This window comes from Lactuca virosa, chromosome 9 (genome assembly GCF_052849685.1).
Source record: "Lactuca virosa cultivar CGN04683 chromosome 9, Lactuca_virosa_CGN04683_v6, whole genome shotgun sequence".
NCBI classification, from domain to species: Eukaryota; Viridiplantae; Streptophyta; class Magnoliopsida; order Asterales; family Asteraceae; genus Lactuca; species Lactuca virosa.
In genome coordinates this window covers 5,478,355-5,504,181 of record NC_136434.1, presented here as the reverse complement: position 1 = coordinate 5,504,181, position 25,827 = coordinate 5,478,355, and the positions used below count along the sequence as shown (strand labels likewise).

Genomic DNA, 25,827 nt, shown 5'->3' with positions numbered 1-25,827 from the left:
TTTTTAGGGGAGTGGTCGATTTGTAATGCCAATAATTTGATAAGTTTGTTGTAAATTGGTGGGTATTGGAGTTTCTGATGGTGAGGTTATGGTAATGGCGCATATGTTGGGTTGTGGTGTTTCTACTTCGCTTTTTGTTATCTAGGTGTTTTGGTTGGCTGTAATATGTCGCGTATTGCTAATTGGAAGGTGTTGTTAGTAAATTCAGTAAGAAGCACTCAAATTGGAAAGCTAATTGTATCTTTATTGGTGGTAGACTGACTCTTATTAAAACTATTCTCGGGAATGTTCCTATATATTATGCCGATGTATAGAATGTCGAGTTCTGTGAGAAAGTGTTGTAGTTTATGAGGAATAATTTTTTCATCGGTGGAGATGCGGGCGATAGAAAAATGTTTATTTATAGGTTAGTGTTATTCCTATATTTATGGGATTGATGGTCGTATTAGTAAAAGAGTGGTTCTCAGGTCTTCGCCAAGTCCTTGGAATGCGATTCTGTTGGATTAGGTGTCTAAGCCAATAACTAAATTTGTATATACTTGAATTATTAGCAAAGTCCCTTTGGGTTGCCCTCAAACCTAATAATTGAATATTATGACTTTTGGAGAGAGATGCTGATTTATTAATTTATTTTATGAATAACAAATAGCAATAAATGATTTATTAATATATTATAAGAATAATATATTAATTAGAAATAGTATTATTTAATTAATAATTAATCAGAAATTAATTGAAAATTAATTTTGGGATTATTTGGATTAATTAAAAGTTCAAGGACTAAAGTTGTAATTGTTCAATAGTTGAACAAGAGAAGTTCCAGAACCTTCCATGGGTTATGGACGGTTTTTAGGGATTATTTAAGGATTTTAGATTAATCCTTAAAGATAATTAAGGAGTTGGATAATTACCAAATTTGAAATAATAATATTATATTCAAATTAGGGTTTCCAAGGCTCCTTGTATCAACTATAAATAGGGTCTTTTGGCATCACATTTTCGGCCATCACTTCTACCAAGAGAATAGCCGAACATCATATCCCCTCTCCTCTCTCTTCAAGTCTCCTTAGTTGCTAGGGTTTAGGTGTGAACCATCAGAGGCACAAGATTTCTGGTACTTGCTTCCAAGAGCTTTTGAAAAAAGATTTCATTGGTTATTTACAAGAATAATCAAAAGATATGTAAATCCTAACCCTCTTATGAATTTCGATTCAAGTAGGGTTTCTATAGGGTTCTTTGATGTTCATAAATTATAGCATCCAATAATAAAAACATATATCTAATTACGTTGCATGTGAACTTAAGAGTTAAGTTATTTTCTGTCACTTGAATTTTTGTAACCTATAAAACCTATCAGTGGTATTAGAGTCCAATGTTTTCAATTGAATATGCATAATAATTGAATAGATCAAATTACTTATTCATCATTTCGTTTGTATTTATTTCAAAATATTATTTTAAATAATGTTTAATGTTTATACATTGATATTTAACTTTTGTTTTAATCAACACGTGTAGTACATATGTCTAACACCTAGTTACTTACAATATGAAAATCAAGCAACATTGAAGTTCATTTAGTGAAATATTGATAGAATCTAAAGTAGACACTAAAACAAACACAATTTCATCAGTAGGTTTCGGATTTGATACAAATCCTCAAACCCTAGGTTGTTAGACGAAGAAAAAGAGGAAGATTTTCCTTAAATGAATTTGGGCCATAACCTTTAAATGATCCTACAAAGTCAATCCATTGTTAAAAATAAGCTTTTGAAAAATGTTTTTAATGGAGATAGATATTTAAAGATATTCTTGACAAAAATAATAAGTTATAAATATAATTAAATATTGTAGATTTTCTTAGGATTAATATATGACAAGTATTGCAATCAATTCGATTTTAAACTTTATTTGACAAAATCGCTAGCCTTGCTAAAAGCTTTATTTATTAAGTGGGTGTTTGGCACAGAGCTTTTGGAAGCGTTTGGGAGCTTCTAGCTTTTAACTTTTGACAAAGCGTTCTAGTTTAAACAAAAAGTTTCGTTTGGCAGTACGAGCGTTTAGCTTTTAGTTTAAACAAAACGCTCTAAATCTAAAAGCTACTTCATATAGCATTTAGGGCGTGTTCGGCAAAACTAGCTGGTAGCGGGTAACTTGTAGGGGGTAGCTTGTAGCTTGTAGCGTTTTGTTAAACGCTACATGAAGTAGCATTTGGATTTGGAGTGTTTTGTTTAAACTAAATGCTAGAAGCTTGTAGTGCTGAACGAGACTTTCTGTTCAAAACGGAGCGTTTTTTCAAACGCTATATGCTAGAAGCTCTCAAACGCTTCGTGTTGAACACGCCATTAACAAAACGCTACTGGGCTTTTGAAATCAATTTCCATAATTACTCTTAAAAATATATTTATATATTTATTTATTTATAATCAATTGTCTTTTTATGTAATTTTATATATTTCAAACGCTTCCAGCTACACGTTAACAGCTATCAGCTTCCAGCTAACAACTACTTTTGCCAAACACGTCCTAAGTGAAAGTGAAACGTCTTGTCAAATTGAAACTAACGTCCTAAGTGAAAGTGAAGCGTCTTGTCAAATTGAAACTAACTTCTTCTTTGGCATTTTTATTTATTATTAGTTGCATTTTAAACACTTTATTCATATTCTAAAATGGAAGTAAGTATATTGGATGAACTAAAGCATATAGTTTAATTAGTAAATATTTTACCATAATCCAAATACTTAAAATAATTTAAAAATATGTGGGCTTTTATATGAAAATCAAACCAGTTAATTGTAACTAAAATTCAAAATATAAATAATATACAAAAAACCTTATAAAAATGTTATTATACGTAAAAATAAAGTATGCATAATATTTTGTCATAGATTTACGTATTTATATTACAAAACTTACATATCATACTTTACAGAATTATCCAATTGTATCTGTACCAACGTCATCAAAATAAAAAATAAAAATCACTTATTTAATTGAGTGAAAATTTCGAATTATAATGTTATAAAAAAATTGATAGTACCCTATTATAAGGGTCAATGACGTTTTAAAATATAATTATCCCTAAAAGGAAAAATAAAAAAAAACATGGTGTAATGGTTCGAAATTATACTGACTAGTTGATGTTAAGTTCGTGTCTTTCGACGTATCAACTTTTTTACGTGACAAAAAGCAAACACGCATCTTTGGTTGGGGTTGTGGCTGACTTTTATTTGACGTGATTTGAAGTTAACGGCTCTAGAAGCAACCATGCCAGGTCAAACGCAACACGTGGACACAAGCGTTTGATGTCCGTTAAAAGGTTAATGGAATTTGGAAGTAACAAAACGGAAACGGCTCTTCCTTACTGTTATGGGCAATGGGCACTGTCGACGTCCACCGTTTCTCTATATATACCCCGAAGCGTTTCTCTTATCCATTCATCAACCAAACCAGGTCTCCCATAAGAGACACATTAACGAGTTTTCATCCTCGAAATTTCTCCTTCGGATCAGTCTCTTCTTGTTTGCAGAAATGGCTAGTGCTAAGCTTATCTCATCTTTCATCGCCAGGTAATTTTGTGTTACATACATTTAACTGATTCTTTTCTCTCTGTTTGAGATTTGATATGGAGATTAAGTATCTGATTATGTTTTTTGATGATCTTAACAGACGTGGATTTGCAATGGTAACACAGGGGAGCGTTTCCGGAAGCGTGAGGGGAAGTGGAGCTGCAGTGATGCAGAAAGGGGCTGATGACTCAAAAAAATCGACTACTCCATGGGTTCCAGATCCAGTTACAGGTTACTACAAGCCAGAGGGACAAACAAACCAGGTTGACGCCGCTGAGCTCCGTGAACAGCTGTTGAAGCACAAAACTCGTGGACAGTAAAGCAAACTCATTGAAAAACTAATGCATGAAACTAAAATTAAGACGCAGATGAATTTAAGAGGAAGATGACATACATCACCGATCACAACAAATGATGTTGTGTTTGCTGTTCACTAACAATCAAAGATTCTAGATGGAATGTTGTGTCATCGTTCTCTGTTTCTTGTCCATATCATTAATGTTAATAATTAAAATCCTTTTTTTTTTAATAATATTAAAGTTTTAGTTTAATAGGTGTTATGATGCTTATTTCGTGAGTTTCTTTTCTTTTCCAGGTTTTCGGCTTTAAAGAAAAAGTATATGCATGAAATTTATTTAGCAAAGATATCAAAGAATAGTTTTGTCGACAAATTAAAAAAGAATAATCTTTTTAATTGATCCATTCCACCCATTATAGCTTCAAGTTCAACTATATAACTCAACTAAAAAGAATCCCACCAGAACAAGTTTATTCCTTCAATTCTTTCGTAATCAGTAATTTAATGGTATCACGTAAAGCCTTTCAAGCCACCTTCTTTCATAAGTGGTTGAAATTGCCTATATGCTATATTTCTTTTAATTAATATTACTTGTAAATTGCTATAAATGTATTTAGTTGTAACTTGTGCATGAATACAATAGTTAATATGTATTAAATAAAGTCAACTATATAAAATAGATAACATATAAGAAAGTCAACTATATAAAATAGATAACATCTATGGTATAGGTCACCGTGGATGTTATAAAAATAAGAGACCATACCATATTTATCATATTTTTGCATTGTCTAGTTATCTTTTTTCTCATCCCACAAAACTAGTGGGGTCATACATTACTTTATCATTTTTTTAATTTTAAATATATGTAAATAATATATCAATATTATCCTTTATTTGTACGGAATTAAAAATCATTATTTTTTATATATATTTTATAATTTTTAATATATAGTATGATTTAATAATGATTAAAAAAGAATGAAAAAGAAAAAAAAAAGGAAAAAAGGTGCGGCAAAACCATGACTCGCAGCAAACATGGTAAAATGTATATTTTTCCAATGTTATAAAAATCGGTTCGAACTAGCCGGTTGAATCCGTCGAACTAGAAACCGGAGTTGAAAACGGTTCAACAATAATCGATTTTATGTCAATTTCTAAATTGATCCATCCAAACAGTTTCTTCAAAAACTAGATTGAACCACTGTGATAAAAACTGGTAAATAATCGTTTAAACCGGTTTATTGAACTTGGATGGTTGGATTTCACTTAGCCCTTTAAAAAAACACTCCAATATTTCCAAAGCAAATTGAATAAGATGATTCATCAGGTTATCCAGATTGTTTACCGCACACCACATTATACCGTAGTGTGGGGTACACTGGGCACCGTGTAGTCTAAAATGTATATTTTTCCAATGTTATAAAAATCGGTTCGAACTAGCCGGTTGAATCCGTCGAACTGGAAAACGGAGTTGAAAACGGTTCAACAATAATCGATTTTATGTCAATTTCTAAATTGATCCATCCAAACAGTTTCTTCAAAAACTAGATTGAACCACTGTGATAAAAACTGGTAAATAATCGTTTAAACCGGTTTATTGAACTTGGATGGTTGGATTTCATTTAGCCCTTTAAAAAACACTCCAATATTTCCAAAGCAAATTGAATAAGATGATTCATCCGGTTATCCAGATTGTACACAACTCGAAGACCAACATACACCACTGTCAAATATAAAACGACGGTCGAACCGACACACACCACTGTCAAATATTAAAGTGGTTTTTTCAATTGCTACTTATGAAATTGAAATGGGAATTAAATGGAAGTGGAAGTGAAGTGACACTAATTTCAAACGAGACAAGGTGTATTCTAACCTTAATATTTAACTGTTATGGGTTCTAATATTAATTGTTATATGTGTTATAATCTACTAACTTATAATCCATTAATTATGTGTATGATCAAGTTGTAGCAGTTAAAGAAAGAGTACTACAATGTGAGCATATACAATATGTTAGATATATTTGTGCCAACTTCAAGAAAAGTTCAAAGGTGTCCAATATAAGAAGCTTTTGGATTGATGCAAATACCTCAACTAAACAAAAATTTACAATCACACAAAATAATTTGATTGACACACTAACTTATGATCATTTGATGGTAAGAGACCTAAAAACATGGTCACTATCTTTTTTTAAGAGGATAGGTGTTGTGATGTCAATGAGAATTGTATTTCGGAATCATTCATTGTAGCAATTTCAAATGCTATGAAGAAACCCATAACAATGTTGGAAGCAAATAAGATGTTTGTGATGGATATGCTATTTTATCAATTGAAAAAATGGACATAATTAGGACTTGATTATATGTCCCTTATTTACAGGGAATGCTTAAAAACTAAAGCAATAATAGCGATATATGAATTTGAATTTGTATGTAATTTATTTCGAAATACATACTTGCCTTTAAATTTTAATTCTTCACATGTATTATGGAGCAACTCTAAGTGGGCTGCAACAATATGAAGTCATACTACTACTGACACTTTATGGTGTTGACTTGAGCACAAAAAGTTATGCATGTAGATTGTGGTAGCTAAATGTATACATGTCATTGCCACAATATATTATCTGAATTAGAATGTAGAGGAATAAGTTGTAGTCTAATTCACTACACACATGTTTGAAAGTTGATAGTAAATCCCCTTAATGGATGTGATATGTGGCCACCAATTGAATTGAATGCACTCATATTACTACGGGAGAGTTATAAAACGCAACATGTATAAACATACATGACAAAACCTGAGGTTGAGGTACCTTATATAATTAGATGAGGTGTTTAATGAAATTGAGGAACTTGATGCACTTGAGGATTCTAAAGATGAAGAAAATGTAGTAGATGGACACCTCCTCCATAATAGATGTCCTCTCTTCCATCCACATTTGTCTTTTCCTTCCCACTCCTCCTCATATCCATAATTTCAGTCGTCGACGTCCATCTCAACCCTAATCCTTACCCTTGTGATACGAAGAGTATAACACACATAAACGATGAAGGGCGTAATTTTCTCACCCCGTCCTATTACTTGGAAACATCTTCTTTGATCTTAATTTATATCATTGTAAATTGAGAACCCTTTTGTGTTTCATATCACAAATTTGAGGATTATATTCATTTATGTATCCACTTGGAAAATAGCTCAAGAAGGAGTTATTGGCGTTCGATAAGATTGTGTTTTTGAGTTGCTTGAGAATATCTATGATTTGGTGTGTAGTGGTTGATTAAAGTTTGCGGATTTTGGTTTGGTTGTTAGAGATGGTGGTGGTGGTTTATTAGTTTTGGTCCCCAGAAGTTTATTAAAAGAAGACAAAACTACAAAAATGGTCTTGTGGTATGCATTTTTTGCGAGGCTTAGTTCAAACCTCGACTTTTTTGGCTCTATGGTCCTTTTGAGCTAGTTTATTTGCGTATTGGTCCCTCGGTAAATTGAAAAAACTATTATACCCTTCTGATATATTTTTTTTATGCTTTTTCTATTTAATTTAAATGAAAAAGAAAATAATTAATTAATTTGGGCCCACATCTCTCTCTCTCTCTCTCTCTCTCTCTCTCTCTCTCTCTCTCTCTCTCTCTCTCTCTCTCTCTCTCTCTCTCTCTCTCTCTCTCTCTTACTGTTTCCTGTGCAAATCCACCGCCGATACAAACCTTGTTCATAATCCATTTCAACATCAGATTCCAACATCAGAGATCCGAATTCTTTCTTGCAAACAATCGATTCCTTTGATTTCTCCATTCTCAAACAAACGATTCTCACTTTTTTCTTGTAACTTGGATTAACCCACAAACTTATAGATCTTCACCCACTTTCACTATTAACACAAACACACACACACACACACACACCCACACACATACACAAGATCAAGATATACATCCGACAACGATTCACCAGAAGAGTGCAGGTTCGATGATAGTGGGTTGAGGTCCAGTGATTTCCGACGGATGTTGAGAAGACCTAGTTTAGTGGCTATCAAAATCAATGTTGCAAAGAAACATTAGTGATGAAAGAGGAGACGATAAACAACAATCAATTCGGCTGCTCAAGGTTATACCCATGATTCACTTTATTTAAATGACAATTAATGCATAAACATCGTCGACATATAGGCTATACACAAAAACCCATTCGAATGGTAATATACATAAATTAAAGGAGAGAAAGAGGAATCGTAAGAGAAGGAAAAAAAAGAGAACGGGTGAGCCGATAAAGGGGGAAAAATCAAGAGGGGGTGTTGTAGGGAGAGATAAACTCACAGAGGAGAGTAGGTGATTGTTGTTGTGCACCTTTCTTCTTATCTATACAAATTCTTGAATTGCATATTGAAAACGATGATGGTGGTGTTAGTGGTGGTTTATATGGTAGGGTGTTTTTCATCACAACTAGAGAATCCTCCCCTAATTCGTAATAGGTGTAGGTATTGGGGTCGAAGTGCAAATCGACGGTGGTCGGAGTGCACATTAATCTGATAAACTTTTAGACCGCCAGTGCCATTGATTCACAGTTAGGTGGGTGATTGTTGTTGAGCAAGGTAAGAAAATGGTGAAGGAAGGGTAGATCTCTGCTAATGGTGTCTGATAATGGTGAAGGAAGGGTAGATCTAGTGAATGGGGTCTGATAATGGTGAAGGAAGGGTAGATCTCTGCTTCACAATTTTTTTTACACAAATTGGATTGTCTGCTTCAGTCAAAATAAATTTGTCGACACCGGAAACGTCTCAGGCTAGTGGGAAGAGTCAACACACGCAAATATTTTGACATTTCAAAGAGAAGTTGGAAGCTTAAAGAGTGGGAAAATTGTGCTTTGGAAATCGTCAAAGTGGAGGTAACATGAAATTATTAAAGTGTTTGTGTGTGTATTTTGAGAGAGGGAGAGAGAGGTGGGCCTTTTGTATATTTAATAATTATAAAATATTTAATAAAAATAAATAAAAACAAAAAATAAATATACCAAGGGTATAATAGTCTTTTCATTTTACCGAGGGACAAAAAAACGCAAAGAAACTAGGTTAAAAGGACCACGAAGCCAAAAAAATCGAGGTTTGGACTCAATCTCGGAAAAAATGCATACCACAATGACTATTTTTTCAGTTTTGTCTTAAAAGAATAAATTATAGTTTTGGTCCCTAAAGTTTATTAGTTTCATGTTTTTGTCCAATAAAATTAATTTTGGAGAAAAAAATATGTTTACATTTCATGTGCATGTCATATGAGCATCATGTGTACGAATGTAGTTAGAATTAGCTTGCGTCGCATGTCACGTAGGGCAGTAGTATGTTGAACCTGCTATTGCTTGTAGGGGTGTTCGTTTGGATGGATCGGTTTGATCCGATCCAATCAAGTAAATCCAAATTGATTTCGGTTTTCAAAACATGGATTCAAATAGTCCAAACTAAATTCAAATCTGATCCGATCCGATCCAATTACAATTCGGTTGGATCGGTTTTTATAATTCGGTTTTCAAAAACCAAAACATTTTTAAACGACATATAATTATAATATTATCCAACTTTACACAAGAAACGAAAACAAATTATTTAGTTGTATGTGAATTTTATAAACAACTACTAAGAAGATATATTATACTTAAATAATTTATAGATATAAAACTTTTGAGAGAAAATGCATATTAATGTTTTTTTATCGGGTGAAACGTTTTGAACCTATTTGAAAAAATAAATTACAAAATTAATAAATGATTATAGATATATATTATAAATAAATAAATAATAATAAATGTTTATTCGGTTTTTTTTGGACTATTCGGTTCTTATTATATAAACCAAAACCAATCCGAAATCCAAAATAATAATTTGGTTTTGTTGAAAACCAATCTAAAAATCCGAATATCTGAACCAAATAGTCTGATCCAAATTGTCAAATTGGACAATTCAGTTTTATCCAAATAGTGAACATCCCTAATTGCTTGTGTCAATTGTTAAATTGTGGTAAAAATGAAAGTTTAAGAGCTTAATTACTATACTTAGAAATTTAGTGGCAAAATAATGACAATTTTAATACTTCGATGGTTAATAAAATCGAGAACTCCAAAATTTGTGTGAAATAATACTCCCTCTGTCCCATATTAATAGTTCATGTTTCTTTTTTGGTTTGTTTCAAAATAATAGTCTACTTCTAAAAATAAATATATTTTTTTCCAAAATACCATTATTATTAATTAACCTACCATGGAATTAAATGCAACAAAGGGATATAATTAAATACAACAAAATGATACAATTGTCATTTCATTTAATAAAGTTAATGGTAATTAATATTTTTCTTACTCTGTGTGTTTTTTGTTTGTAGACAATAATTTTGAGACGGAAAGAGTATACTTTTTATGTTTTTCTAATTTTAGTTGATTGAACATTGTTAATGAAACTTTTAACGCATTCATAGTATTATTTATCCATACGGTGTCAATAATGGAATTTAGAAGTTTCACATCTTATTCTCAATTCTCACACACCACAATTATAAACGAAGCATCTGGAGGACATGAATCTAAAAGAATCAATAAGAAAAAAAAATCATTTTGTCGACATATAACAACCATGTATTATTTTGCATTTTATGTGTCGGAGGTTCTTGATTAAATAATAAAGCAATAATATGTTCATCAAGACATACGCCAAAACAGATATTTTTTTTATATGTATGATTTATTTATTTCTTTAATTGTTTAGATGCCCAGTACTTTTCCTATTTAATTTCAAAATACGAAAACACAAACAACTCATAAAATAACAAACATAAATTATAAAACTAAGTTCCAAATTAAAAATAAACAAAATACATGACATATTAACCTAAGATGATCCGTTATACCCATCACTAACCATTACAGTGGCGAGTCACATTATCACCACAATACTACCATTAACAATGAGATATCTATCATTAAACACACCACTTCACCTTATTTTTAATTAAATTTAATTAAAAAATACAATAAAAATACAATAAGAACATATTTTTTTTAAACTGGTTTTTTATTCAATAAAAAAAACATGACCTTAATTTAAAAAACAACTTAAAATAAAATAGAAAAAAAAAACCATAACAATACAAACACAAACAACTTAAACTAGTTTTTTAAACCTCATTTTTTAAGTAATCCATTTTGGAGAATTTTTAAATTTTAGCCAAGTTTTGAGGTATGTAAACGGTCTATGGTTTGTCTTTATATTGATGAATGGCCACAAAACTATATTCCGTTGTTTATAACAGAGTTATAAATTCCGGCAAACTTATGACATTTTACCCTTATATCGCGATACTTGGAACATATTTCATAATTATTACGATTTTAACAACCCATTAAATTGTGGAAAATGTTTTGAACTCTTTCCCAAAAATCTCTAGACACACCACTACTTACGTCTTTTGAAACCGACACTCATGTTACTGCTAACTTTTCTTCTTCCTCCTCCGTTCTGCATTTTGGGAGCCATGGTTTTCGAAAGATCAAGAAACACAACTGTGTGATTGTGAGAGGAGAATTGTGTGAGATAGAAGAATGTGTATCGTGGTATTTATATGGTAGGTTTATAATGATTTTTTATTTAGGTAAAAATTAAAAAAAATAAAAAATTATAAACTAACCGTTAGAAGCAGTAAACTGCAAATCAAATTCAATTGGCCGTTGCTCTCCGTTGTATGCAACACGAACGACCACGAACACGGAGGACCACGAATCATCGGGGTGGTGTGCACGACAGTTTTCCATAGTCACATAGACCGCGATGTATATCGTCCTCGGTATACCAGATGTATTTTTAATCCAAAATTTTAACATTTTACCAAACTCATTCAACTCGTTTGTTGGTCACCTTATCAAATACGTGTAAATAATTGTCGGGTTTGCTACTTTTTTTTACTTCGAATTCAGGTCTTCCATTTTTTACACACACGTAGACGTAATGCAAATGACGTTTACCAAACACAAGTGGTGTAATTGCTTATGGCCCCATACACACATTTCAATGCAAGTTCGTAGAATCTTTCCGCCGCCACCAAATTCCTTCCCCCGCACCAAGTTGCTTCTCCGATTCCCCACAGCAGATATCAGCAACAAAAGGACCAAACAATATAATAATAATAATAATAAATTAAATAACAATACATTTATATCTTGGTTTGGTTGCAAGTCGTAACTTGTAATAATATATTTCTATTTAAAGTAGGAAATCTTTTGTGAAAAAATTATAGAGCACTTGAAAACACAAGTTTAAGGTTTTAGTTACCACGTATTTATACACAATTTGTTTTTTTTTATATTTTTGGTTTCTAAGTACAATAGGTTATGCACAGTACTAATCTTGTTGTAAAAAACTTTAGAGCATACGTTGACCAAAAACTTTGTAAACTCAAAATAATTAATGAGTCGTTGCCCGTTTGGCGTTAAAAAAGAATACGCCTCTTCGCCCGCGTTATGGACGCCAGGTGTCAGGCACTACTTGACCCTTTCCAATTTCTTCCACTCTATATAATCACCCATGTCTTGTCTTCTGAATTCATCAATCACTTCTTCTTCTTCACAAAAACCTTTCCTTCCCGAAGTTTCTCTACTCCGGCGATTCAACTCAGTCTAATTTTCGCAGATCCGTAGTCAGTGGAATGGCGAACGCCAAGCTTATCTCATCCTTGATCGTTGATCAACTCTCTGTTGTTGCCAGGTAATTTTGCTTTACCATTGAATCATCTCTGTTTGAGTGAGCTTTATTAATTTGTAGAAAACTTTTTTGAGATTAAAAACTTTGGAGATCTAATCAGTATGTTTTGAATGATTTTAACAGACGTGGATTCGCGACCGCAACACAGGGGAGTGTATCTGGAACCTTGAGAGGAAGTGGAGTTGGAATGATGAAGAAAGGAGGCGAGGAATCGAAGAAATCGACTCCATGGGTTCCAGATCCCGTTACAGGCTACTACAAGCCAGAAAGCCAAATAAACCAGGTTGACGCCGCTGAGCTCCGTGAACTACTGTCAAAACAGAAAAATCGTCGACACTAAAATTAAAGCCATTGAAAATGGATTTGTAAGTTGCAAGATGAAGATGAGTGAAGTTGATTAATACCATTCATCCGAAAACACATAGCACCGTTGTTTAGAAACTTATTGATTTTGTTCAGCAGCAATGAAGGATTTGTTTTTCATTTGGCCGGTCAATATTATTGTTACTAAGATAGGAATCATTCCATTAATAAAAAAATATACGTTAAATACTAGTAAACGCATTCGTGTTGGAAGTAGGCTACTTCTTATTCCACTGAACTTGAAACATTTATCTATTTCGTGTACTCTGTACCTGTATAATCTCTGCCAGTGTTTGTTTTGGGAATCCGACGTCTATTAGGTGTTTTGTTGTGATATTGACACAATTTGCTTCTATCGGAATATTTCATTTTTACATGATGTATCATTCTTACAACTATTTTTATTGGTAACAAATTAATAGTGTTAATGAACTGTAAAAAAAATTGATTAGGATTATATTGTTAATGAACTGTAATGTGTTAGAAATTGGATAGGGTTTATAGTGGAGATACCATTGGATCATGTAAACACTTTCCGAACTCATATTTCTACCTTATGCCCGGGTTACAAGAATTTCAGCAGAGGATAATCCCAAGGGGACACTAACGATTCTAGACATAGAAAACGTAAGTCAAATTACTAGATAATTTTGAGTTCGTATGAAGAAAAACGAGAGCTAAAGAGTACCCCTTCAAGGAGAAGAGCCGTTTATATAGAAAACGAGATGTAGGCTTTCGTTTTTAGGGTTGGCCGTCATCGGTTTCTTTGGAAACAAATCAAGTAAATCCGGAATTAATGAGTAAATCAATAATTTTCAAAACTGACGATCTTAGTCAGTTTTACCATAATCACCATCAAGAATTCGATTTTTCTACTATGTACCCACTTGTAAAATCCGAAGAGTTTTTTTGGGGATGCCCCTCGACCCCGCCCACTGACCTGGCAGCGGGACCCCAGCCAGGGGTTTTGTCCCTTGGACCCCGTTAGGGGTGCTGCCCCTAGACCCCGCCAAAGTGGCGCTGCCCCTTTGGAAACCTCGAACCCGGGGGCGCTTCCCCCGGACCCTGACTTGTCGTCAAACCGGCTTCTAATTCGATCTTATACATACATGCACTCCGCACGTACCTAAATATATATTAGAGTACAAATTACGAAGCCCCTTAGCTCACATGTAAGTTCCAATTACACAAAATGTTATGGTGACACTAAAATAGCCAACATAATGCATATCTATATGAAAATAAATTAGATTTTAACAGAATATTAGAGTGGACAATATTGCTCGAGGTGCTAAGTATTGACGTCTCCTGGTCTCTGCCATGTCCGGTACCATACCCGAAAATTTGAAGCCACCATGGATTGAAGGAGCTAATGTTCCTTCTGTTTTTTCTCCCCTCAACTTGTACCATGTATTCACATACTTGTACCAAATTGTGTGACATTTTCGTATCTTTAGGGTTGTCACACTTAGAGGTGAGAGGAAAAAAAAATTGATATGTCGTTGATATGTCATCACAGTTGGGAGGAAAAAAATACAATTTCATTGTTTTTTCTTTTGAAATGGTTAACCGGGAAAATCTTACTGTAACGCCGAGGTTTTCATATAAGGTATACCCCAAAATTTATGTTTTATCATTTAAAGTTTATAAAAAAAAATTTGGTGTACACTAGCATTTTGGTATACAAAAAGCTGTCACAAGGATCGTACTGGCCTCAAATATAGGATCGAGCTGGGGGTCACAATAATCTACCTGCAAACAGATCATCACAAAAACATAAGTCTCGTGGCTTAATGAGTAACAACCACTGTAACATAAAATCACATAGATCACATAATCATATAAATCATATACATCATGTATCACAGATCTAATAAAATCAAGTTCTCAGAAAAGGATCTATCTGTCAATGTGATCTATCTCTCGGTCTGTCTCTCTTTCTCTCGATGATAATCAATCTCTCAATTAAGATCTATTTCTCATTTTCTCGGTAGTGATCAATCACTCGGTTACGATCTATCTCATAAATCATGATCAAATTCTCAATACTCATTTTCTCAATCGGATCTATCTATCAAGCATGATTAATTTCTCAATTATATTCGATCTAACAATCATGATCTTTCTCAATTAATAATTAATCTCTTGATCATAATCTATTTCTCAAATATCAATCTCTCATCAAATATCAAATTCTCTCTAATAATCAATCATATATAGATCATAGTAAATTACACAAATAGCGTAAAACAGATATCACAACTGCGGATGTTAGAGAAGTGTTACTCACCTGCTTAATCAGTAGACTAATTCCAATCTCAATTTTGATCCTTCGTTGCATATCAACTCGTATAGGGTAATACCTATTTATCAAGTAACAAGTTCCTCAGAATCTGTCTCAACTCAATACTAGCTATATTTTGTGACCTCTTGTCACAATAATAATCAAATCTCATTATATAATCAAAAAAAGGCTTAATCTGTAAGCCAAGAGCTAAATCTCTCTTTAATAGGTAATTTTCAAATATTGGGGTTTATAACCCTCATCAATCAAATTTAATATTTAATCATGATATTTTCTCAAAAATTTTACCAATGGGTTCGTAACAGCACCATATCATGAAAACCCATAAAATACTCGGGTCTATCGAATCTCAATAATAATCATATATCATAATTACAAATTATCGAGGTAAAAGATACTTCAACGTATCCCGTAACTCGACACCGTTTCTCCTGTACAATGATATATCTCATCCGTGATAATCTGTAATGCCCGTCATTCCTGCTAGACTTAGTTATCAATCTGTAACCTTGTCGGTTAACTATTATGAATTTTTAAGATTAAATAAAAGTAAATTAATCAAATATATATATATATATATATATATATATATATATATATATATATATGTGTGTGTGTGTGTGTGTGTGTGTGTGAATTTTGTAAATTTTAGTTACGTGATATCTGTGTGAAATCTTACGTCAAAACGTAATAAATATGGCTAAAATATAAATTAAAAATAAAAGGTTATTTTGGATAAATATTCTAAACAAAAGTTGTAGTAATCAAAAAACGAAATCGTGCATACATAGAACACCCAAATCTTACTTCGTGAGAGAAAGTTATGATTTTTCGAAATTTCAGCACAACAGTATACGACTCAGAAACCGAAATTGAAATCGGTCGATTGTTAGGAAAAACAATTTAAATGAGAGTTGAAAATCTCGTCAATACCTATCCGTCGATATAAAGATAGTCGGGAACGGATATCGTATAAGAAAGTTATGATTTTTATAAGGACTTTAGCAGTCTAAGTCGGTTGAAAATATAACTTTAAAAATAAAGTGAGAATTAGCCGACATAATCTAAATGAAAGTTGTATATCTCATCAATAGCTATGCGTGGATATAAAATTCATCGAAAACAGAACTCATACGGAAAATATATGAATTTTTAAAGAAATAAGAATTCTCCCAGCACAGCCGCGCACGCTGACCACTTGCACGACGTGCCCTGAAGAACCACTCCAGCCTTGCCATGTGTCACCACTCAGAAGGGCCTCGTCACCATGCCGGCCATTTACGCGACGCGCACCGACAGGAGGCGAGGGGCGCATTTACTTTTCAGCCCTATATATTCTTCGATTTCCAGCCTCATTTTCCATCTCTTTCACCCAGAAACCTCTTGATTTATATCATATCTCTAGTCCATTTTACTCCCTAGTTATCCGTTACTTTATCAAGGCCTTACAGTGTCAAATAACCGGCAATTAGAAGCTCTCGGGTCAAAGTTCTGCCTGCATAATTCTCGGTTTTCATCAGAATACTCTGTATGTTGAGCTAAACTTACTCTGATTTAAGTGTGATTTATAATTATTGTCATAGTCGTTATTATGATTCTATAATTAAGATTTATCAGTAAATCCAAAGTCATTATACTGATTGATCTACTTACTGGAGTGATGTCTAGTTTGGATTTAGTGAGGTGTTTAAAGTGGGATTTCCAAGCAATATACTTTGTATACCAAACGGACCCTACCTCTAATATGATCCTACCTGGTTATTCCTTACTTGATAGATCTATATCTAGACATTGATATTATTGAGGAATCTAAACTATCATTATATAGTCACAAGGATTATGAAACTAGACTAAGACTTAGTGCTATGTACATATAGGTCTTTTGAAAGGATAAAGTGTTAAGGCGAAGCGCTGCCCTAACCTCTGGTCACCTACTTTTGTTAGGTGAGTGCATAGTTACCTTCAAGAGCATAATGTAATAAAATTATTTATTAAATGTTAATTATATTAAGTATACCCTGTGCTAGTTGTATAACAATGGTAGTACTGCTTATTAGGAATTATGTTAAATTGCCTTTAGATAGTTTGGAATAGTTATAGACTTATATAGGGTAATTAGTTCCAAATAAGCTTAATATTGGATAGGTCTCATTCTGGGATAAATTGTGAGATCATAATGGAGTATAGTAGTCCTCCTCTTTTTGGATGACCAGAAATGGTGGGTCAAGATCAGACAGCTGGAAAGTATGTTTGGGTCATCGACCAGAGTAGATGACAACACTTGACTATTATAGGCGGTCTAATGAATTACATTGCTAGTGTGGACTTATAACCCACAGACGTAGATAAATTGGGATACCATATTTATCAATAGATATGAACATTGGTTTCTTTTATATGACTTATATTGGTCATGGACTCCCCTAGCTGTGTAGTCAACCAGATACTCAAATGGTTTATCAGGTAGGATGATTCCTTCAGATAATCATTGCTTTAGGATTTTTGAGAATCGATTGGGCAGGGTAGGTGATCTTATGTCACATTATACCTATAATGTTTGTTTCGAGAATGTTATTATATATTATCATTAATATATCATGGGATTGAAAACCATATGCATCTCAATAGGTTTCGCAAACCTGACCCACTCATTTTATTTGCATCATAGGTAGCGGATGTAAGGTGTTAGAAGTCTAATTAGGATGCCAAGTAAAATAAAGAGATGTGCATGTTATAGTATTTCAGGACCTTTTAGTATTTACGTTGTAATGTATGTTTGGATATGAACGATGACATCCTTAGAGTTTTAATATAACGAAATAACTTCTGTTATCTCAAAATGTTTTACTACACTGAGAATTTCTTCATCTCAATTTATTTAAGTGTAACATCCCAAAAATCAAGGTAAAATTTCCATTTTTAAAATCTAACCAAAACCCATAATCATTTACAAATTATTGTTCCCAAATGTAATAATCACGGATCAGAGTATCCCAAAATCAAATATCATAAATCAGAAAAATATGCACGATCACGCCTTTGCTTTTCCTTGATCATCTGAAGTACATGAAACAAAAACTTTAAACTGTAAGCCAAAGCTTAGTGAGTTCCCTAAAGTACCACACACAACTAATACAGATAACAACATGCATATATGAGCCTTCAGTCTGACTTGACTGCCGCACATGCCTTCAGCCTATCTGGACCGCTCTCCGGGCCTTCGGCCTGACTGGAACGCCTCGTAGTCTATCCGGACCGCCTCTTGTATCTTGTCCTTCAACACAAAGCAAGATCGCTTCAACCCAACTAACCATAACATGTCGACATATACAATAACAATCAATAACCAACAAGTACATATAATAATACAGATCTACCAATCTAACACATGCTCAGTGAACACAGCTAATCATACAGATTTACCAGTTTATTATATAACCAGCATAACATCAATCCAATATACCAGGATACATGATCCAGTTGGCCGACATTGGTGCCTTCGACCCATAAGTACAATGAGGAAAACTCAACTCACAGTCTGAAAAAATAACTGAATAGATCACAACTCCAACTGCAGACTCTACAGGTCACCTATACAACAAACAATAACTTAGTATCAAACTACTGCTCAAAATACCCAAAATGCCCCTAAATAAAACTTGGTCAAACCCCAAGTCAAAGTTCAAAGTCAGCAAGTCAAAAATTCAAGGGAAGGTCAAGATGGTTGAGTATGCCCTGCGTACTCAGCTACTATGTGGGCGTAGTCGCATCTCATCCAAAACCACGTGACTCTAACTCAGTACGTGCAGTGTACCCATTGGTACGCCTAGCGTACTCCGTCTGAATCCAAAACTTCATATTAAGAACTTATTCCTTAAAGTCCTCTCGTCCAAACTCAGATCTAGACCCATAACATCATTATGAGTCATAAAGTTTCCACCTTTACGACTTTCCATGGCTAGACAAAGCCCAAAAGCTAAAACCCTAACTTAATTATCCATTAAGACATCATGACTCTTGCATGGAAGGGATATAAGGACCAATATCTCATTTTTATCGTTCTTAATAGCTCCATAATGGATAAAGTTTCCAACTTTATCCATTAGGATGGTCCAAAAACCAAGATCTAGTCTTTAAGTCTCAAAAGGACAAAAAATGCATCTTTCTCAACTTAATCCATTAGTCTAAGTCTCCAGCCTTCAGATCTGAATCAATATGATGTGTAGATGGATAAAGTTTCCAACTTTATCTATAACAAGGTCGCAAACTTTCAAGATCTAAACTTTATGCACTAAAGTGACCAAAAAGTGACAAATGTGATGATTAACAAGATCTATGAAACTAATGAGCAAGTTTGAAGCTTTTTACTCATAATGGTCCAAAAATGATGTAAGCTTGTTGGATCTATGCTTGAATCCTTCTTCCATACACTTTTCTACCACCTTGTTCTTCAAGATTCCACCTTCTAATGGATAAATAAGCTCATAAATGATGCCAAAGCTCAAAATAAGTGAGAGGAGGCAAGTGTTTCGAGTTAGAGGCCCAAGAGGGTGGAGGCTCACGATAGGAATGACCCCCAAGGGGTTAGAGACCTTAAATAGAGCTCAAAACCACGAAAATATGGTTTTCACACAGCGGTGGTACGCCCAACGTACCTAAAGTTACACCCAGCATAACAACCTAAAAAACGCGACTTCTTCAGCCTAGTATGCCCAACGTACTCCTAGTGTACGCCTAGCGTACTACCAGACTCTCCAGTTTAACTTCAAACAACCATAACTTCTTCGTAACAACTCCGTTTTCAGCGTTCTTTATATGCACGGAAAGGTATTGAAGAGCCCCACAATCCTATCTAATTACTTTTAACTTAAAACTACCGAACTAAAATCCTTATTCTAAGAAAGAAGTCCAAAACATCGCTTTTTCCATTTTACCCTTTGACTCCAAAACACAAACCAAGGGATCGAATTGCATAACCAATATTATCAACATCTAATAGGGTCTAAACCCTACCCTTGAAGCCCAAGGCCTTTACTTGATCCATTTTTTGTCCAAAATCCTGAAATAAGAAACTTCTCGAAATAGGATGTTACATTAAGCGTAAAGAAAAAGTTTAAATCGGTTCTGAATATTAGGGGATGTCACATTATCACCCGAGAACAACTCCCGAACAACATTTTCGATCACGTGTGCCAAAAACCCCTCAAAATGACAAAAGACTCTCGTATTTATACTATAGGCATCTCCACGTCGTGCCCATATGTGTGTCACGTCGTGTAGATCAAGTGAAGCATGGTTTTGCCACGTGTCACACTCTCCCGCCACGTGTCTCAGTGACTCAACTCATTCCACGTCGTGGAGATTAGATTGCCACGTGTTATTCACTGGTTGACACGTGTCTCGATGACTCACTCATTGCCATGTTGTGGTAAGCATACCTCCACGTCGTGGTGGTCAAAAGTTTGACAATTGACTTGACTTCCGTTGACTTTCTCAAAATAGCAACATACTATCATCTCAATCTTCAAACGACCATAACTTTCTCATACGAACTCTGTTTCGACGATCTTCATATCTACGAAATCCTCTCAACAAGATATACAACATCCTCAATTATCATTTGCTAAATAACATTTCTCAGTTGAAAGCAACTCAAAGCTTTATTCATTTACTCACTTCTTAACATTCACATCTCGTGAAATAATACATGTTATGAAAAAACCAGGTGGTACACTTAGGCACCCCATTGGAGATGTTTTAAGTTCAAATCTTGGGTGTTTCAATCAAATGATAATAAAAGAAGTTATTTAATATATTCGCCAAAGTTGAGCCATCTTCTCCAAATCTCACAATATCGTGGAGCCGCAGTGGACATCGCCGGTGGAGAACCCATTTCCTTTCAGAAATAAGAAAATTGTGGATCATCTTAAAAAATCAGAACATTTAATAATATGAACAAAAGACATAGAACTAAAGTTATAATTAAAAACAAAAAATTTCACATTTGATTCAATTCTTAAAAACAATAGTGTAATGACTCCAAGACAACTTTGGCATAATAATTGGGCATAAAATATTAAGAACACAAAATTACGTTAATCAATAAAGCCACAAGATAACAATAACATAATCAAATATTAAAAAGTAATCATAAGTGAGTGGTCGACTTGTATGGTTGGATAGTTAGGTTACACGTAACATAAATTATGAACATTGCCATGGTATCACCAAACCATTGAATAAATAATGTTCACACCTAATAAATTCGACAGTTGTCGCGCCTATATCTTAGAATATGATATATCATAAATATGAGTATTGTAATTATGAATTTAATAAATGATTAAAACTTTTAATCTGATATTTTAGACGTATTAAAAAGGATGGTTTTGCTTACATATGCATATCTTATTTCTTGATAAAGATTTTTTTTTTGATAAAATAGGTTAATTTCATTTCGTAATTTTCTTTAAAAGAGTTAGATATTTGCCGAATGTCCAAAATAGTCATTGATTATATAGATACTAGATGTGAGACTCGTGTATTACACGGGTTTATTAAAAAAATATAAACTTGTAAACCTTAGGCAATTTAAAAAGTAATAATTTTATATGTATAAAAAGCTTTGATGAATAAGTATATAAATGAATACAAAGTAATACAAATTTATGTAAAAATAAGTTTAAATTGAAAAAAGTTAATTTTGTGTAAATAATGAAAATAAAAAAGGAAAACAAATATGTTGAGACGTAACTTTGATGGAATTTATTATAATTTATTTTAAGAATGTATTGAATTAATTAAGTCAATGATTTTCACTAAAAATAAAATAGAACCAATAAATAAATTACATGTGGCAAATTAAAGGAGAAGATGACATGTGGCAATAAAATATTTATTAGGGAGGATTGTGTGCGAAAGAAATCATCAATAGACCGAGAAAAAATCGTTTGGGCAGTGAAAAAACCTTATTTGGTGATAAATATATTTTTTTCTCTTATCTCTTCGTTGAAGAAGAAATCATCAATATACCGAGAAAATATCGTTTGGGCAGTGAAAAAACCTTATATGGCCGCAACATGATAAATATATTGTTTCTTGTATTTCTTCGTTTTCATATCAATTTTTGAGTGAAAATTGTTTAAAAAACACTATTTTACATACTTAAACGTCTTTTTAGCTATGGAAAATTGGAAATGTTTTCGAAGATTTTTAACATTATAAAATGTTTGTTTTTTACTTCATGTAGATCATATTTTAGCAGTTAAGAATTTTTGTAGATTACAGTATATACAAACTTTTCTGATTTTTTATGGTATTTTTGTAGGTTAAAGTTACAATATAAAGCCCTTCTTTATTCTTGGAAATAGTTTTCAAAGATTTAATACAAAAACGAAACATATTGACAATTTTTTAAATTACCCTTCCGTACACGATGAGGTGTAGGAAGGATCTTTCCTTGGGCAATAAAGAATTCTAAGAAGATGCTTAGAGTTCAAGCAAACCGGTTGCTTAAGGAACAAACACGTTTTATTTATGACATTTTGTAATCAAATAGGATTCTAATTGTTACCTATATATAGATGCATATGATCGAGTAGGATCATATCGGACAAGAGAGTTACATAGATTTGATTGTAGCAAAGTTTTGAGATAGTTTCGTTGTTATAATAAGTATAATTCTCATTTCCTCGTGTTCTTATTTTCGTGTTTTGCCAATTATTTACAACAATTGGTATCAGAGCTAGATAACATCATAGTGATCCGCCAATCATGACGGGACCAAATCCAGGAATGTCCAAAACAAAGGAAGGTTCATCCTTGTCGCTCCATGTTCTGATGTTGTCAGCAACAAATTACACTGTATGGGCAATCTGTATGAAGGTGATCTTAAACGTACATCAAGTTTGGGATGTCGTCGATCCAGGAGCGAATGACCCGAAGAAGAATAACATCGCTATTACAGTTCTCTTCCAAGCAATTCCCGAAGACCGTATTTTGCAAGTCGGAGCAATGAGTATGACTAAAGAAATTTGGGATGCCATTAAAACTCGTCACCTTGGCGCAAATAGGGTAAGAGAAGCACGATTACAAACTCTAATCACGGAGTTTGATAACTTGAAGATGAAGGAATCAAGCACTATTGATGAATTTGCAAGCCAACGGTCAGGCATCTCATCAAAATCTGCATCCCTTTGTGAAACCCTAAGCGAAAGAAAACTCGTCAAGAAATTCCTTATCAGTTTGCTGAGAAGATTCATTCACATCGTTGCTTCGATTAAACAAGTTCTCGATCTCAACACAGTTGGTTTCGAAGATATAGTCGATTATTTAAAAGCTTTTAAAGAACGCATTTGTAAGGTTGAACCAACAAGTGATCAAAGCAAATTGATGTTTCACAAAATCAAAACATCAAACCGGGGCTCAGAATCGAACCGAGGAGGAAGAGGTGGCCGAGGAGCAGGACGTGGTGGTCGTGGAGGTGGAGGTCGCCACAATAATTCGCATCAACAACAAAATCGTTCTGTAACACCGGTCAACGGAGACTCCGATAAATCAAAAGGTAAGACTAAAGACCAATCTAAAGTGAAATGCTATATATGTGATAAATTTGGTCATTTTGCTTCACAATGTCCCGAATGAAAAGCAAAACAAAACAAGGATCATATGGACGAAGGGAAGAACATAACCCACATTTGCTTATGCACAAGACTCTTTATGAAATTATACTCCAAAATGAAGATCGTGTGATACCAAGTAGATACAAATCAAAAGATAGTGACGGAAACATATGGTATCTAGATAATGGAGCTAATAACCATATGACGGGAAACCTATCATTTTTCACAGAAATCAACAAACGAATAGGAGGAAGAGTCAAGTTCGGTGATGATTCATTTGTCGAGATTCAAGGCAAAGGGTCTATACTCTTTGAAGGAGAAAGTGGCAAACAAAAACTACTTAACGATGTTTATTATATTCCAAAACTTAAAGTTTAGGCCAAGCAACGGAAAACAGATGTGAAGTCTCCATGAAGAACGACTATTTACTGATACTTGATAGTCGAAACTCACTCATATTCTAAGTAAAGATATCACCGAATAGGCTTTACAAAACTAAAATTACAATTGGGAAACCGGTATGTCTACATAGACGGCTTAGCAATGAAGGGTGGTTATGGCATGCTAGACTTGGGCATACCAATTTCGATACAATCACTAAAATGAGCAAAAAGGAGTTAGTCATGGGTTTACCAAATATCATGGGAAACAATCAATTATGCCTGTCATTCCTAGTTAGAAAACAAACCCGAAAACCGTTCCCCAAGAGTTCTCAGTACCGAGCTAACAAGACGCTAGAACTTATCCATGGAGATCTATGTGGACCGATCTCTCCACCAACAAATGTCAGGAATAGGTACATTTTTGTGTTAATAGATGATTACTTGCGTTTTATGTGGTGCTATTTAATGAAGGAAAAGAGCGATTCAATAAACTACTTCAAGAAATTCAAGATGAAGGTAGAAAACGAATCCGGAAATAATATGCGAGTACTCCAAACGGATAGAGGCGGTGAATTTACATCTCATGAGTTTGGTAATCTTTGTGATGGTTATGGAATGTTGAGGCACCTTACGGCTCCATACACGCAACAACAAAATGACGTTGTAGAAAGACGAAACTGCACCCTTCTCGAGATGACCCGAAGCATGTTAAAAGCAAAGAAAGTTCCTAATTATTTTTGGGGTGAAACCGTACATCACACAACATATATAATAAATCGAATTATGAAAAGAGCGTTAATATATATGACTCCATATGAGATATACTATAATAAAAAACTACCAAATATTGCACATCTATGAGTATTTGGTTGTGTTCCCTACTCAAAAATCGTAGACCCAGATATAAAGAAGCTCGATGATCACTCCAGAAAAATAGTGCAATTTGGAATGGAACTAGGAACCAAAGCATAGCGACTCTACAATCCGGTAAACAAAAAAATTAGAGTATCACGAGACGTTATTTTTGACGAAAATTCAAGTTGGAATTAGGAAGAAAAATGTGATTCTACAATGAAGCCTGGGATGTTTTGGGTGCATTGGTCAAGTCTCGTCGACACCGGAGACGGACTAGTTACTCAAACACCGGAACAAGGTGGCGTCAGATTAGGTGGTAACAACAACAGAAGTGACGGTAGTGATGTAATTCCACAACAGTATCCCACAATCAATGAATATGTCGAGCATCACGAGCTTCAAATGTTGTGAAGATCAAATCAGGTGGGTCAAACGCCATGGAGATATGATGACTGAGAGATAAACTTTTATGTTGAAAATCTCGATCTACTACTTGCACTTAATGAAGATGAGCCATCACATTACCAAGAAGCCAAAGATAATCCAATGTGGATGAAAGCAATGAAAGAAGAAATCGAGTAGATTGAAAAAATGGATTGTGGAAATTGGTTCCAAAACGGAGTCACACAACCATTATTAGATTAAAGTTGGTGTTCAAAGTCAAGAGAGATGTAAATGGATTAATAAGTA

General features: G+C 33.7%; 3 protein-coding genes and 1 long non-coding RNA gene across 4 annotated transcripts; 3 read left to right on the top strand and 1 right to left on the bottom strand.

Moving 5' to 3' along the window:
• The first annotated feature begins 3,400 nt into the window (after nt 1-3,400).
• On the top strand, nt 3,401-4,120 carry LOC145137961 (protein SENESCENCE-ASSOCIATED GENE 21, mitochondrial-like). Its single transcript, XM_079072103.1, has 2 exons — nt 3,401-3,569; nt 3,670-4,120. Exons 1-2 carry the CDS (start codon nt 3,532-3,534, stop codon nt 3,887-3,889), a joined length of 258 nt encoding a protein of 85 aa, XP_078928229.1. The 5' UTR covers nt 3,401-3,531; the 3' UTR covers nt 3,890-4,120.
• A 3,509-nt stretch (nt 4,121-7,629) lies between these two features.
• Nucleotides 7,630-8,777, bottom strand: LOC145138584 (uncharacterized). The gene is made up of 2 exons (XR_013721613.1): nt 8,190-8,777; nt 7,630-7,902 (listed from the first exon to the last, which is right to left on the bottom strand). It is a non-coding gene; the product is annotated as an uncharacterized LOC145138584 (long non-coding RNA).
• Nucleotides 8,778-12,440: 3,663 nt separating this feature from the next.
• LOC145140832 (protein SENESCENCE-ASSOCIATED GENE 21, mitochondrial-like) lies at nt 12,441-13,093 on the top strand. Its single transcript, XM_079074206.1, has 2 exons — nt 12,441-12,613; nt 12,734-13,093. The coding sequence occupies exons 1-2, from the start codon at nt 12,555-12,557 to the stop codon at nt 12,948-12,950; spliced, it is 276 nt and encodes a 91-aa protein (XP_078930332.1). The 5' UTR covers nt 12,441-12,554; the 3' UTR covers nt 12,951-13,093.
• Nucleotides 13,094-23,051: 9,958 nt separating this feature from the next.
• On the top strand, nt 23,052-25,548 carry LOC145138898 (uncharacterized). Its single transcript, XM_079072906.1, has 3 exons — nt 23,052-23,841; nt 24,716-25,032; nt 25,333-25,548. The coding sequence occupies exons 1-3, from the start codon at nt 23,052-23,054 to the stop codon at nt 25,546-25,548; spliced, it is 1,323 nt and encodes a 440-aa protein (XP_078929032.1).
• Nucleotides 25,549-25,827: the final 279 nt, after the last annotated feature.